At 45.3% G+C, this 12,908-nt stretch overlaps 1 protein-coding gene across 1 annotated transcript in view; it reads left to right on the top strand.

The window, feature by feature from the left end:
• Nucleotides 1–6,241: 6,241 nt before the first annotated feature.
• Nucleotides 6,242–12,908, top strand: part of Clnk (cytokine dependent hematopoietic cell linker) — a 94,764-nt gene continuing 88,097 nt past the window's right edge. The window contains exon 1 of the mRNA XM_057772861.1: nt 6,242–6,323. Within this exon, the coding sequence (XP_057628844.1) occupies nt 6,242–6,323 (82 nt within the window). The remainder of the gene's footprint in view (nt 6,324–12,908) is intronic.

Here is a 12,908-nt window from a genome sequence, read left to right as displayed (position 1 = left end):
GGACAGGGGGAAAACCATTCTCTAGGCGGCTTTCTCTGGAAGTTCCTCCTATTTTCTCGGCATCCTCCAGCACTCATATATACCACAGGTCAGTTGTGTCCTTTTATGGCAGGGGAACATGACTAGGATAGACTCACCAGGCACAAATCAAGGAGGTTATCAGGGGATGTTTTGAAGGCACGTACTTGTTTACCCATGTTTTCTATTATACACATGGGATCTTGGAAGCTTTGACCATGTACAAAGTAACTTCTACTCTGAACATACCTGGGGGCCTATGAAAAGGGCAGCCTGCAGCTGTGAGTGTGTGCACTCCTGCCCACACTGGGGGTCCATTTGCCACTCTCTCCCGACAGTCAAGAGAGAAGAGAGAGAGGAGGAAGCGTTCCTGAGCAGGAACCATAGACTGCTCTTTGTCTTGTTGCATTTCTCTTTTTGCTGAATCAAAACTTGAACAAGAAGGGGAAAAGGAAGTGGGAAAAGGGCTCACAGGTTTCTTGAAACCTGCCATGAAGGAAGGATTCAGCAGTCCTTCCTTATTTTCTAAGTTAGTTTTTCTGCCTTGTGCTTCTTTTACTTTCTCAGGAACTACAATGAGGGACAGTCACTTAAGAAACACCAAGGAGGCTTGGTTAGAACTGTAAGGAAATCAAGGCCAAATGAAGGGACTGTGGAAGATAAGGGCAGCCTTCTCTGTCCCCAGATTAGTCAACAGCTCATTTCCCTTTTCATTTGTAAGGTCAGACCCGGGAAGGTAACACGCACACCTTTCCTCAGTCCTGGGCTCTGAGACTCGCTCTTTTAGGGCCTGATTCTAGGAGAGGAAAAGTTAACTTAAGTTTAGACCCCCTCCTTTCGCTCTATCCCTGCATCCCAGAAGCAGAGCTAGTCCAGCCCAGAACATTCTAGACCTACCCTTTGCCTTAGTGAACAAGAATTAGGAGTGGTTCCTATCGCTATGGGTTGATTTTCTACTGCTCAAGTATCTCCTCTACTGTTATTCTGTATGAGGGGGTAACAAGAGGCCCTAATGTTTGGAGTCCCAGGGTTTAGGGTGGAAGATACATTTATAAAGGATGACTTTTGAAAGTGAAAACACAAAAAACTAGGCCTGACTCATTTCAACAGAGAACACGGGGATCTCTCTGAGTCAGGGAAGCTAGAGGAAGCATATTTGTGGGGAGGGAAGCCAATCCAGAGAGGGAGAGAGAGAGTTACCTCCTGACTACAGATCAACTTTAATGCAAGCTTCCTTGTTTCCAACCCATCTTATTTTACATCCTCAGCAACAAGTGTGGAAAGAGCTCAGAAAGCCTAGCCCTCTTCTCTCAGTGAAAAGATGACATCGAATTCATTTTATTGTTATCACAATAAGTGTTAAATGTTGAAGGCCCTAGACAGATAGCTTGTTAGAGTAGCAAGAATGGGTTCAGACAAGAGATAATCCAATACTCATCTTAGTCACTAGTAAGGGAATATTTGGCTGGAAGAGGGCACTGGGGTTTGCTTTCCACTAAGTTCTGCCCATGCCTCAGATGCCTAGGGTTTGGTCTCTATGCAAGGGAGCCACGTATTTTAAGGGGAGCTGTATCTAACTACAGGACTTCAGTGATTAGAGCCCTGAGTCTTGGTTCCTACTTCTGCAAAATAGGGACAAGAAGAGTGTCTTCTCTAAGGATGCTTGTGAGAGCAGCTTTGTAAGAGGAGAGGCATTCTTTGCCTAATGATATATTTTCCATGCCTTCTCTCTGCCTGAATGCAGTTCCAAATGGATGAATCTTCAAGATGTAGAAAGATAGATAGATATATATATAGATAGATTTACTTAATTAGGGAAAGGTGGTGGTGAGGATAGAGGTGGTGACAGTGGTGGTGGTGAAAGCATATACACAAGAGAAGCAGAAAGACAGAGACAAAGATTGTTAGGGGTTGGCTCACAGGTTTGTGGAAGCTGGCAAGTCAAAGAGTACCACTCTGTCTTGCATTTGGAGATTTAGGTAACAGTTGATATTGTCATCTTGAATTGAAATTGCTCAAGGCATCAAGGTTGGTGACTGACAGTTTTTTTCCTGCCAGTTTTGATGAAAGATTCCTTCTTAGCATTTCAATCATCTTTCTGTCATTGCAACGAAGTAACTGAGAGCAACTTACCAGGAGGAATGGCTTATGGCGGCTGATGGTTTCTGAAGAACCAGTCGCTAGTCACCTGCCCCCACTGCTTGTACCTGTGATTGGACAGTAGACTATGGCAGAAACACCCAACAGAAGAAGGTCTGTTCATCTCTTGGAGACTGAAAAGCAGAGAGAAACCGGAAGGAGTTGGGGTCATAATAATCTCCTTGAAAGGCACACTCCCAATGACCTAGCTTCCTCCTTTGAGGTCCCACTTCCTAAGGATTCCCTTTCTCCCTGTAGGATCAGAGGATAGTGGAGAAGCCTTTAACCTGGGCCATTCCAGACCCAAACACAGTACACAGGAAAACTGTCTTTGCTCTTAGGGTCGGCAGGGTTTAGAGGATGGGGCACATGATATAAATTATCTGCTGGACTCAGAGTCCACTGAGGGCTTGGAAATATTAATTATGAGAAAGAAACACCTTCACATTTGCATCTAGACATGGGCAAGTTAAATTGACACATAAAATTAACCATCACATCACAGGACCAGGAAGTGAAAAATAGGAGAGGGGTAAAAACCACAGCCTCTCCCTGTGGTCAATAGATTATCAAGTAGATTTTTCTCTCATGCTTCTCTGTGAAGGTTGCCAAACACATTTTTAGGGTCCAGTCCACTAGCAGAAAAACATGAGATAGTGGGAAGTAGGGCTTCGTGAACCTGAGAGAACACAATGTGTAAGTATATGTGAGGGGATTAGAGAGAGAGCTCGGTAGTTTCAAGAGTGTGTGATGGCATTGCAGAGGACTCCAGCTCAGTTCCTCACATCCAGGCAGGCAGCTCACATTTGTAACGCCAGCTCCAATAGATCCAATACCTCTGACCTCCATACGTACTTGCCCTCATGTTCACCTACCTACATCCATAATTTAAAATAAAATAAATATTTTTTAAAAATAAATAAGTGCACTTAAATTCACACAAACACACACGAAAAAAATGGTGGGAAGAAGGCTATGTGGCTCTTCATTTTTTGAGCTGGACAGTGTGAGCATGTGGGTTGATGAGGCACATGGGGTGAATGCATCCCGAAGCCCGAGATTAGCCTGGATGCTCAAGAGAGCGCCAATCCCTTTCTATTCTTAGATGGAGCTGTGAGCAGGAGTTTGTACTTGAAGGAAGTTCACACATACCTCTGTTACTGCCTAGGGACCCAAAGGAAAGAGCAGAAAAGCATCTGGCACTTGGAGGAGTTTCTAGCCACTACTGTGGTGACTGTTTCTAGGGAGCTGGAAGCACAGGCACAGGCTACCACAGTAACCACACAGGCATCTCAGATGCAAGCGCCGGAGGTTAGAGAAAGAGTCTCTTCTGATGTTCCCTGGGCTCTCCTGGAAATCTCAAGAGACTTGAACTCACGGGTAGAGAGGGTGTAGATGGTTGACATGGGCTGCCAAAAGAGCCTGGCTGATTGTGGGCTTGCAAGACCCCAGTGTTGCTCAAGTGTCATTTCCACTCCTGCATCCCAGCAGTATAAACACCGTGTGGAACAGACGGACTGAAATTCCCCCATGGGTCTCCACCACCTGGAACTTAACTCTCTGTGTGCAATCCCTCCCTTCAGGAGTGAGCGAGGCAGATGACAACTCTCGCTCCTTCACACACTGTGCTCAGCAAAATACGTGGGACTCCCCCAGGTGTGGGGTACTGTTTCCACACAGGACGTGTAATCAGCAACTCCAGCTTTGCCTGAAGCCATGCGCCAGGCTTCATTCTGAGCTGGCCATCTGGAGGAAGCATCTGGCCTTGTCAATGAGTGCTCACCCCCAGAAGACTGCCTCACTTCACACGATAGCACCAAGCTTCAGGTTGTGACCAACTAGAAACTAGGGTTCCCATGTTACCTTCTCTGGGTTCAATTAAACCTGCTAAAACAGCTTGCAGAATTCAGGGAAGCACCTTACATACATGTTGTTGTAAGAGCCATTTGTTTGTTTCCTGACCGCCCAGACTCCCGAAATAATCACACAGAAACTATATTATTGAAATCACTGCTTGGCCCATTAGCTCTAGCTTCTCATTTGCTAATTCCTATATTTTAATTTAACCCATTTCCATTATTCTGTGTATCACCGCAAGGTCGTGGCCTACCCGAAAAGTTTCAGCTGTCTCTGGCTTCTTTCCTCCCAGCTGTTAGCTTAGTTTTTCCCACTTAAGTTCTGCCCTGCTCTGTTATAGGCTCGAGACAGTTTCTTTATTAACCAATGGTGTTCACAGCATACAAAGGGGAATCCCACATCAACATGTGCACATTTTTTAGGTGTTTTGTTTTTTTCAAGACAGGATTTCTCTGTAGCTTTTGATTCTGACCTGGGACTTGCTCTGTAGATCAGGTTGGCCTTGAACTCATAGACATTCACCTGACTCTGCCTCCCAAGTGCTGGGATTAAAGGCATGCACCACCACCACCTGGCCCACGTGCCCACTTTTTACAAAGAATATTTTCAAGGCTACAAATGTGGAGTCAGATGAAGGAACACGTAAGGTAGGATATAGAACAGTCTCATGCCCAGCAATTCCTGTTTTGTGGAGTTGGGCTGTGCCACCCATTAGCCTCCATCCAACATCTGGTAAGGAAATGAGATCCTTAGTCTATCAGGTTGAAAGAAATTACATCTTAAGCATCAAACGTGTGGAGAAGCAACCTCTTCCCAGATGAGCTTTCAGAAGAGAGAGAACCCAGATCCGGCTCATATCTTGGCCATAGCCTCAAAGGGGAAACCCTGCGCTGCTGACTGCATTCCATATACTCTCCCCTTGCTGCCATGCATTTTGGTAGCCATCAGTGACTCGTACAGAATGCAATTTCTAAGAGGGAAACAAAATGTAATAGAGCTTACTAAGGCTCACAAGTAGCAGTGGGAAAAAATCTTGACAACAATGATACCCAGGAAGGGTTCCTTGCCTGACAAGAACAGAAGCCAGGGCCGTTCACCAGGGTTCTGCAGAAAGCGAAAGGTTAATAATGCAGTCAATGATCAAAAGAGGCCAGAAGTCAAGAAGCTCCACTCTGTGTCCCCAGTGGTTTGGCAGCAGGGTTCGTGGAAGGAAGAGAGGAAACACTGCTTGATGAAAAGGGAGAAGCTGCTAGGAATCTGTTACAAGAACCCAGATTGTCACCATGCTTTCTTAAAGCAGAGCTATGCTCTGAGCTGGGAAGTGTGACTTTATGTTGTCAAGAGTGTCTCATGCAAGAGTGAATGGAACTCTCTGAGTCCAAGGCCAGCCTGATCTACCTAGCAAACTCCAGGACAGCCAGGGCTACAAAGAAAGACCTCATATCAAAAGAAAAAATAAATAAAATAAAATAAAAGGTCATTGGCTCCATGAGCTGACTTTTGTGCATATCATCTTGAAAAGCTGGATTACAATTGTCTTCGAAAAGATTCTAGAAGCTTTCCTGAAAAGATAGCGTCAAACACTTAAATTCAGAGAATTTTTGTCTGAGTGTATGCAATCCAAAGCCCAATTCAACAAAAGACTTGACACATAACCCCTTACAGAATTCCAAGAAAAAAAATCTCCTGGACTGCCTAAGGGAGTAGAAAGACTCCTGTGAGGTCCGGTATTTTGTTAGGTGGTTAAGACCAGAGTAAGAAACTGTACAGTGTTACTCAGTACACTGTAAAGATGGTGAGTATAGCAACAGTTGAAGATACATTGCTACATACAGCAATGGGCTGGAAGGGGGCTCCATCTTGGTGAGTCCTCATTTTGTTACTGCGAGCCACTGAATGTGTAGTCTCCAAGAGTGCAAGGAGGGCAGTCCAGATTAGGCCGCATTTAGCCCCAGGTGTGTGCGGTGGGAAGAGTACACTCTATATGCAGTTCCGCTTCATGCAATGAGGGCTTAAAAGGAACCACACTGCATGTCATTTTTCATTGCGCAGTTCCTGCCATGCAAATGGCAGCACCTTAGTGGTCGTGGGGGATGGCAGTTAGCTTGCTTGGTTCTGCCATTTTGCTGTTCGACTCTTGGAGTAGAAGAAGGTCACAGCTGTCCTGCTTGGGAATGCTTTCTGAATGAGGCCAACATGACTGACCCAGTCCTTTTCTGGTTGCTCCATGGGGCCGTCCCTCCACATCATGGAGTATATAGGAAAGAAGGAGACTTTCTATGTGGACAAAGAAAGTCTGGCGGTGGATGGTAGGATAAAGTTAGAGTGGAAGGTGGTCAGATAGCTGCTGAAGTTCTGAGAGCCTTGCGTGAGTGAATATTTTACCAGCTAGGTGGGACTCCAACTGAGATCCCAAGAGGCATTGCTGCTCATGAGTAAATAACTTCGCCCGTGTTCAAATACATGGGCCATTAATGAAGAGTTTTGTATCCGGAGCTTGACCTCAACAGTAGGTGCGTGTAAGCATGGAAAGAAAAATTTTGATTTCTGCCAAGCCCAGTGTGTAGTAAGTTGTTATCCCATGCTCACAGTTAACCACCAACATCCTAGTGCCAGCATTTTGTAGGTTATCGTGAGGGATAAGCATTTAATACCCTGAAGAGTGTGGACAAAGAATTACTGGACACATCATGACATAGAAAGATGTGTCCTGGTCTGCTGAAGCTGTGCAGAGTTTTGCTGGAACAAAGTTTTGCTGGGAAAAAGTCCAAAGCTAAGGATGAGGGCGTAAGCTTTTGCATGGGTCTAGCTGGCAAGGCCACGGTTGCTACTGTAAAGGATGCAATGAAATAGAGAATTCAGTTCACCTGCAGAAAATATTGAGCAATTAACTGGCTAACAAGGATGCAGCCCCTGCCTTTGGGGAAAGCTGAATTCCCATGGGAAGACCTTGCAGGGCACAGCCCCAAGGAGAGAAAAGGCAGGAAGATGAAAACAATTCTACAGCTAAGTTTCACACCAGGAAAAGCCCACATTGGCAAAAGGTCTTCTCTTTCTTCTAAGTTTCTTGGTCTCGAGATAGAAAACACTTTATTATATATTCTTTTCTTTATAAAATAATAAGGACATGAAGCTAAAAAAGCAAGAAATACAAATAGAAACAGAGATATAGCTAAATAAACTATGTACGAGATCTGGAATGTGGCCTCATATCTGTGTAAATGATGAGCACACTTCATGCCTGGTTGAACAGTCTATTATGCTAATGCAAAAGGGTAACTTTTACCTGAAAGGGCAAACCAACACTGCAGAGTTTAAAGGAAAAGCCTACCAGACAGAGAAGGCAAGGTAGTCAGAGAGTGGGGGAGCTGATGACATTAAGAAACAGAGAGGAGCCGGGTGGTGGTGGCGCACGCCTTTAATCCCAGCACTCGGGAGGCAGAGGCAGGTGGATCTCTGTGAGTTTGAGGCCAGCCTGGTCTACAAGAGCTAGTTCTAGGACAGGAACCAAAAACTACGGAGAAACCCTGTCTTGAAAAATGAAAGAAAGAAAGAAAGAAAGAAAGAAAGAAAGAAAGAAAGAAAGAAAGAAAGAAAGAGGAAGGAAGGAAGGAAGGAAGGAAGGAAGGAAGGAAGGAAGGAAGGAAGGAAGGAAGGAAGGAAGGAAGGAAGAAAGAAAGAAAGAAAGAAAGAAAGAAAGAAAGAAAGAAAGAAAGAGGAGATAATGAATGGGAAGAGCCTAAGTCACCTCAAGACCTGTCTGCCACCACCCACTTTTTCCCACTGAGTCCCAGATGCCCTCACTCCTGTCAGTTGAGCTCCAAGCATTCAGACACAAGAGCTGAAGGGGGAAATTTCACATTTAGACTACAATAAAACTGTTAGTTTAATTACACCTTCACATAGCCCTTTTTCCACTCACACACCCAGGCCCCAGGAACATGGACATTGCAGTGCCTGCTACTCACATGACAATTGGCATCTACCGAGTCCACTCTACAGAACTGGCTTCTGCTAGAGCCATCTGACAGCAATGAGGACCTACACAAGGAGAGAATATGAGGAAAGAGTGAAACATAAAGAAAGGTGGTATATTCATCAGTGTTCTCTAAAGGAACAGAACTAATAGAATGGATATATATATATGCATATACATATGTATATATGGACATGCGTGTGTGTATGGATGGATATATACATATATATACATATATATGTGTATATATATATATATATAGAGAGAGAGAGAGAGAGAGTAAGAGAGAGAAAGGGGGTTTATTAAAATGGTTTACATACTGTGGGCCAGCTGTTCCAAAATGGCTGTCTACCAACAAAATATCCAAGAATCCAGTAGTTGTTCAACCCATGAGGCCGGATGCCTAAGCCCGTCTTCAGTACACACCACATTCCTGAAGAAGTAGGCTCTTAAGTCAGTGAAGGAATGATCTTGCCAGTGAGAGAAAGAACAGGCAGAAAGAGAGAGAGAGAGAGAGAGAGAGAGAGAGAGAGAGAGAGAGAGAGAGAGAGAGAGAGGAGAGAGACTCGACTTTTGAAACCTTAAAACTCACCCATCCCAATGACACACTTCCTCCGAAAGGCCTCACCTTCTAATCCTTTCGAAAAGTTCCAGAGTTCCACTCCCTGGTGACTAAGCATTCACCTGTGTGCGACTATGGGAGCCATTCTTAGTGAGATCACCACGGGTGATAGAAGAATATGAGATGGGCCCCAGTGCACAATGACACAGGAGGAAGGCTCAAGGCGGAAGAGGAAATTAAAGGTAGCTTAGCCAAGCTGGGTCTGGAGTGGGGCGGGGGTAACCTGAAGGGAAGCTGAGCTGCTGAGGAGGGCAGGAGTCACAGGAGTTTCCACAGAGGAGAGGTGATCGCCACAAAGCGCATCAGTTGATCCTCTCACTGTGTCTGTTTCCTTGCAGGTCCACGGCACCTCCAGTTTTTCTGGAGCACACAGAGTCCTATGTGTAACAACTAAGTATGGGTTCCTTCCCTGGGGAAGCTTAAAGAAACAATGACAAGTCAATGGACCGGAGCTTAAGAATGCAGGAGTAATTTATTTTACTACTTAGGTGGGGTGCACCGGAAGACTCCTGTGGGGTTCAGCCGGAGCCAAATGACTGGGGCTTTAACACGGTGCAGGGCTACTCTTACGACGGTTGTAAACAGCACCAGCGCCCCCAGGTCCAGCACCAACACCTGTCCAAGGTCACATTTCCACTGAATACAAAACAATCTTGAAATCCTGTGATGACATTTTCTGCGATAGCTGAGATGTTCTTTTTATAGCTGTTTTGTTTTTGTTAGTATTGGTGTTGTTTGGTGTGTGTGTCTAAAATCTGAGCTCCGGGAGTGATTTAAGGCAGAGAGAGGCATGGCAGGGAGGAAGTCTATTAATGACCCCTGCTCTCTGAGAGTGAAACAGACTTTAAATTTGTTTTCCAGGTTTGTTACTCTCTGCCTTCACTAACTCTCTTCCGAAAGGTTCCTCCTCCCCATTCTCCACTCTCCCTTCCCAACCCCTCTCCTGTACCTCTTGGCTTTTGGACTGGGCTAGCCTGCTGGTCCCAGCCCCTCTGCAGCACACTGATACCTGAGCAAGAGATGGGCCACCCACTGGACATGTAGCACCTGCTCTGCCACCAATCTGCTTGCTCCCCTAGAACCAAGTCTCTACTCTCAGCCTGCTGTTTTCTTGCCTTTAAAAAAAGCTAAGACAGAAATGTGCCCACACGGTGCCAAGTTGCGATAAACATGAAATCCATCCATATTATTGCTCAGCTTCCTTCTTAACGTTAAGAAGATCAAAGCTGATCTTCTACAGAAGTCAGAGGGTGCATCTAGCCAGCTGAGTTCCTGAGGAACCTAGAGAGAAGCTGAGACAGTTCCCAGAATCCTCATCTTCCTAAATAGACTGATGAAAACCAACACAAAGAGTGTTGCGTGGATTGTCAGAGCTCAGAACCGATGCTCATGTCCTAGAGGAGGGTGAAACAGGGCACCCAGTTCAGTGCAGAGGCCAGTCAGTCTCCTAGTCATGGAGACACAGAGGACTCTGGGCAGCAAAATCCTTCAGAATTGTGTATGAATACTGACAAATGGTTATATATTATCTGTGGATATATTGGTTATCAATCAAGCATTTCCAAGTACAGACAGGGGTAACTCAGCCTGTGCTGTAGGAGAGATACCCAGGATATGCCACACCCTCAGTCCAGGACCTACTCAGTGAGAAAGTGAGCAGCCATGGGCACACACAGGTAGCTCTGATAGGGTTGTTTGGTCAGTGAAGGCCTGCTCTCCAAATACAGTCAAAGTTTCATGCGTGTGCTCCTGCTATCTTCTTCAGTTACTGCCTTGGATGGATAAAGTCAAACAGCTATTTGCTGAGGGAATGAATGAATGAATGAATGAATGAATGAATTTACATACAAACGAATGGCAAAGGATAAGTGCCGAAGGAACTCAGAGAGGAAGCAATAACTGGAGGAACTCACAAGGAAGGTGTATTTGAACTTGGCCTAGAAGAGTGGCAAGTATTTCCAGATACTGAGGAAACACTGAGTGATCTAATCGAGAGTGTGGAAATGTGAGAAGGAATAGCTCACCAGCCACAGAACGGAACCTTGCAGAGGGACAGCTGGAGAATATGGTGATATCGGTGGCATTTGAGGACTCTGCAGCAGGAATCAGACTGTTTTGTGATGTGGGAGTTTCTTCTGTGTGCTGTGGCTACCGTTAATGAATAAAGAAACTGCTTTGGACCTATAGCAAGGCAGAACTTAGGTAGGCAGGGAAAGCTAGGTTGAATGCTGGGAAAAAGAAGGGCGGAGTCAGAGAGATGCCATGGAACCGCTGTGAGAATCAGACATGCTGAAACTTTAGCTGGTAAGCCACTGTCACGTGGCGATACACAGATTACTAGAGATGGGTTAAATTAATATATAAGAGATTAGCCAATAAGAAGCTAGAGCTAATGGGCCAAGTAGTGATTTAATTAATACAGTTTCTGTGTGATTATTTCGGGGCTAAGCTAGCCGGGCAGTCAGGAAGAACAAGTGGCTCTCTCCTCCCTCCAACAGTTTTGGATGAAGATTTGGATTTTATCCTGCAGAAACAGTGATCTGGGGAGGAGTCTTAATGTATAAGAGCTGAGTATGTGATAGTGTTCTTGCCGAGGTTCTGAAGACGGGTGGAGCCCAGGAGACCGGGAAAGAAGATTCAAGGTGAGATGAGAATGGAGATGGGAGTGGGGATGAGAGGAGAGATCTGGGAGACATGAGTTGAGAGGGGAGATGCTAGAGGCTGAGCTGGAGATACAGAAAGTAGAATTAACACTGAGACTGGATTATGGGGTTCAGAGTTAAAAGGCCGTTGAGACCTAAACGTTAGGCTCTGGTAACAGGTCTGCAAGGTGGAGGTGAGTGGAGGGGACACCCATGCTCAGTGCCCAGGATATTCATTTAAAAGTTAAGTCCTGCAGAGTGGCACCTCCCAAAAATGAAGGCCTGGGTCTGTCAAAGGACACTCATGGAAAGATCTAGAAAACAGTTGGTCATTCGTGTTCAGAACTTAGAAGAAACACCAATGTGTGGGTAAGATTTATGAATCAGTTTTAACTCAGGAGTAAAAATAATAATGAAATAAAAAGATACAAGGGATAATGCAATCATACAATCATTTTTAAATAAATAGAGAAGAATTGGAATGGGTAATTCAGATGATGAACTATAGGATCAAGTCCCATAGTGACAATCCCCTCCCTGCACAACATACTTACCATGTGGTATCCTGTGGTCTGCACACAAAATACCCATTGGAGAGGGAACCTCAGGCAATCCTGAGGTTTTTCCTAAAGGCCCAAAGTCCTGTGTGCATTCCCACATACCCACATAGGTCCAGGGTAGGTCAGGTACAAACCCAGGCCCAGGAAGACAAATCTTCATGTCTCTGCAGTGGTGGAGATGGAAACTCAATGGTTTTGCCAAACAAGCTTTTATACCTTAAAACAAAGGTAGGGGGCTGGGGAGATGGCTCAATGGATAAACTGTTTGCCAGGAAAGATTGAGGACCTGAGTCCCCAGAAGCCATATAAAAGCCGGGAATAGCTGCACATATTCATAACCTCATCAGTGGGAGGGGCAGAAAAAAGGTGGAGAGCTGGAACTCATTGACCCACCAATACAGCTGAAATAATGAGCCCTACACACAGTGAGAGATCCTGCCCTGCCCCCAAAAAAGAGCCGAGTGGGACTAGCAAGATAGCTGAACAGGTGTACGTGCTTTATGCCAAATCTGACATCCCCAGAAGTCACGTGGTAGAAGAAGAATATCAACTTTCTCGAGCTGTCCCCTGACCTCAGTGCATAGGCTGTGTGTGTGATGAGCGCATGAACATAGTAAATAAGACACGGACAACCACCTCTGGCCTCTGCATATGCATATGTGGATAAACATGCTCTCTCTCTCTCTCTCTCTCTCTCTCTCTCTCTCTCTCTCTCTCTCTCTCTCAGACATACACAGTAAACAAATAAGTAAATAGAAATGTGAAATAAAACTCAGCCAGAAACCACGAAGGAGGAAGCCTGCAAGGTCAGGGTGGGGACGGGGTGCAGAAGCTGACGAGGGAAGACAAGGCTCATCTCCGAACAGGCCTCATGGCAGGGAGTAGACAGTGTTCAGAGACAAGTTAAACCAGGCAGAGAGAAGAGGACGGTTGTGAAGTTGGGCTGGCTAACTATCTCGTTGTCATGGAGCAATTGTGCAAGGAAAAAAAATCCCAGGAAGCATTTGATAAAGCCCAGGAAATGTCTGCAAAGAAAAGAGAACATGATGAACCCAACTAATTAGATGAGCTAAGGATGCATAACAATGATGGCT

Source organism: Chionomys nivalis, chromosome 6, assembly GCF_950005125.1.
Source record: "Chionomys nivalis chromosome 6, mChiNiv1.1, whole genome shotgun sequence".
Lineage (NCBI taxonomy): Eukaryota > Metazoa > Chordata > Mammalia > Rodentia > Cricetidae > Chionomys > Chionomys nivalis.
This window is presented reverse-complemented; position numbering and strand designations above follow the sequence as displayed.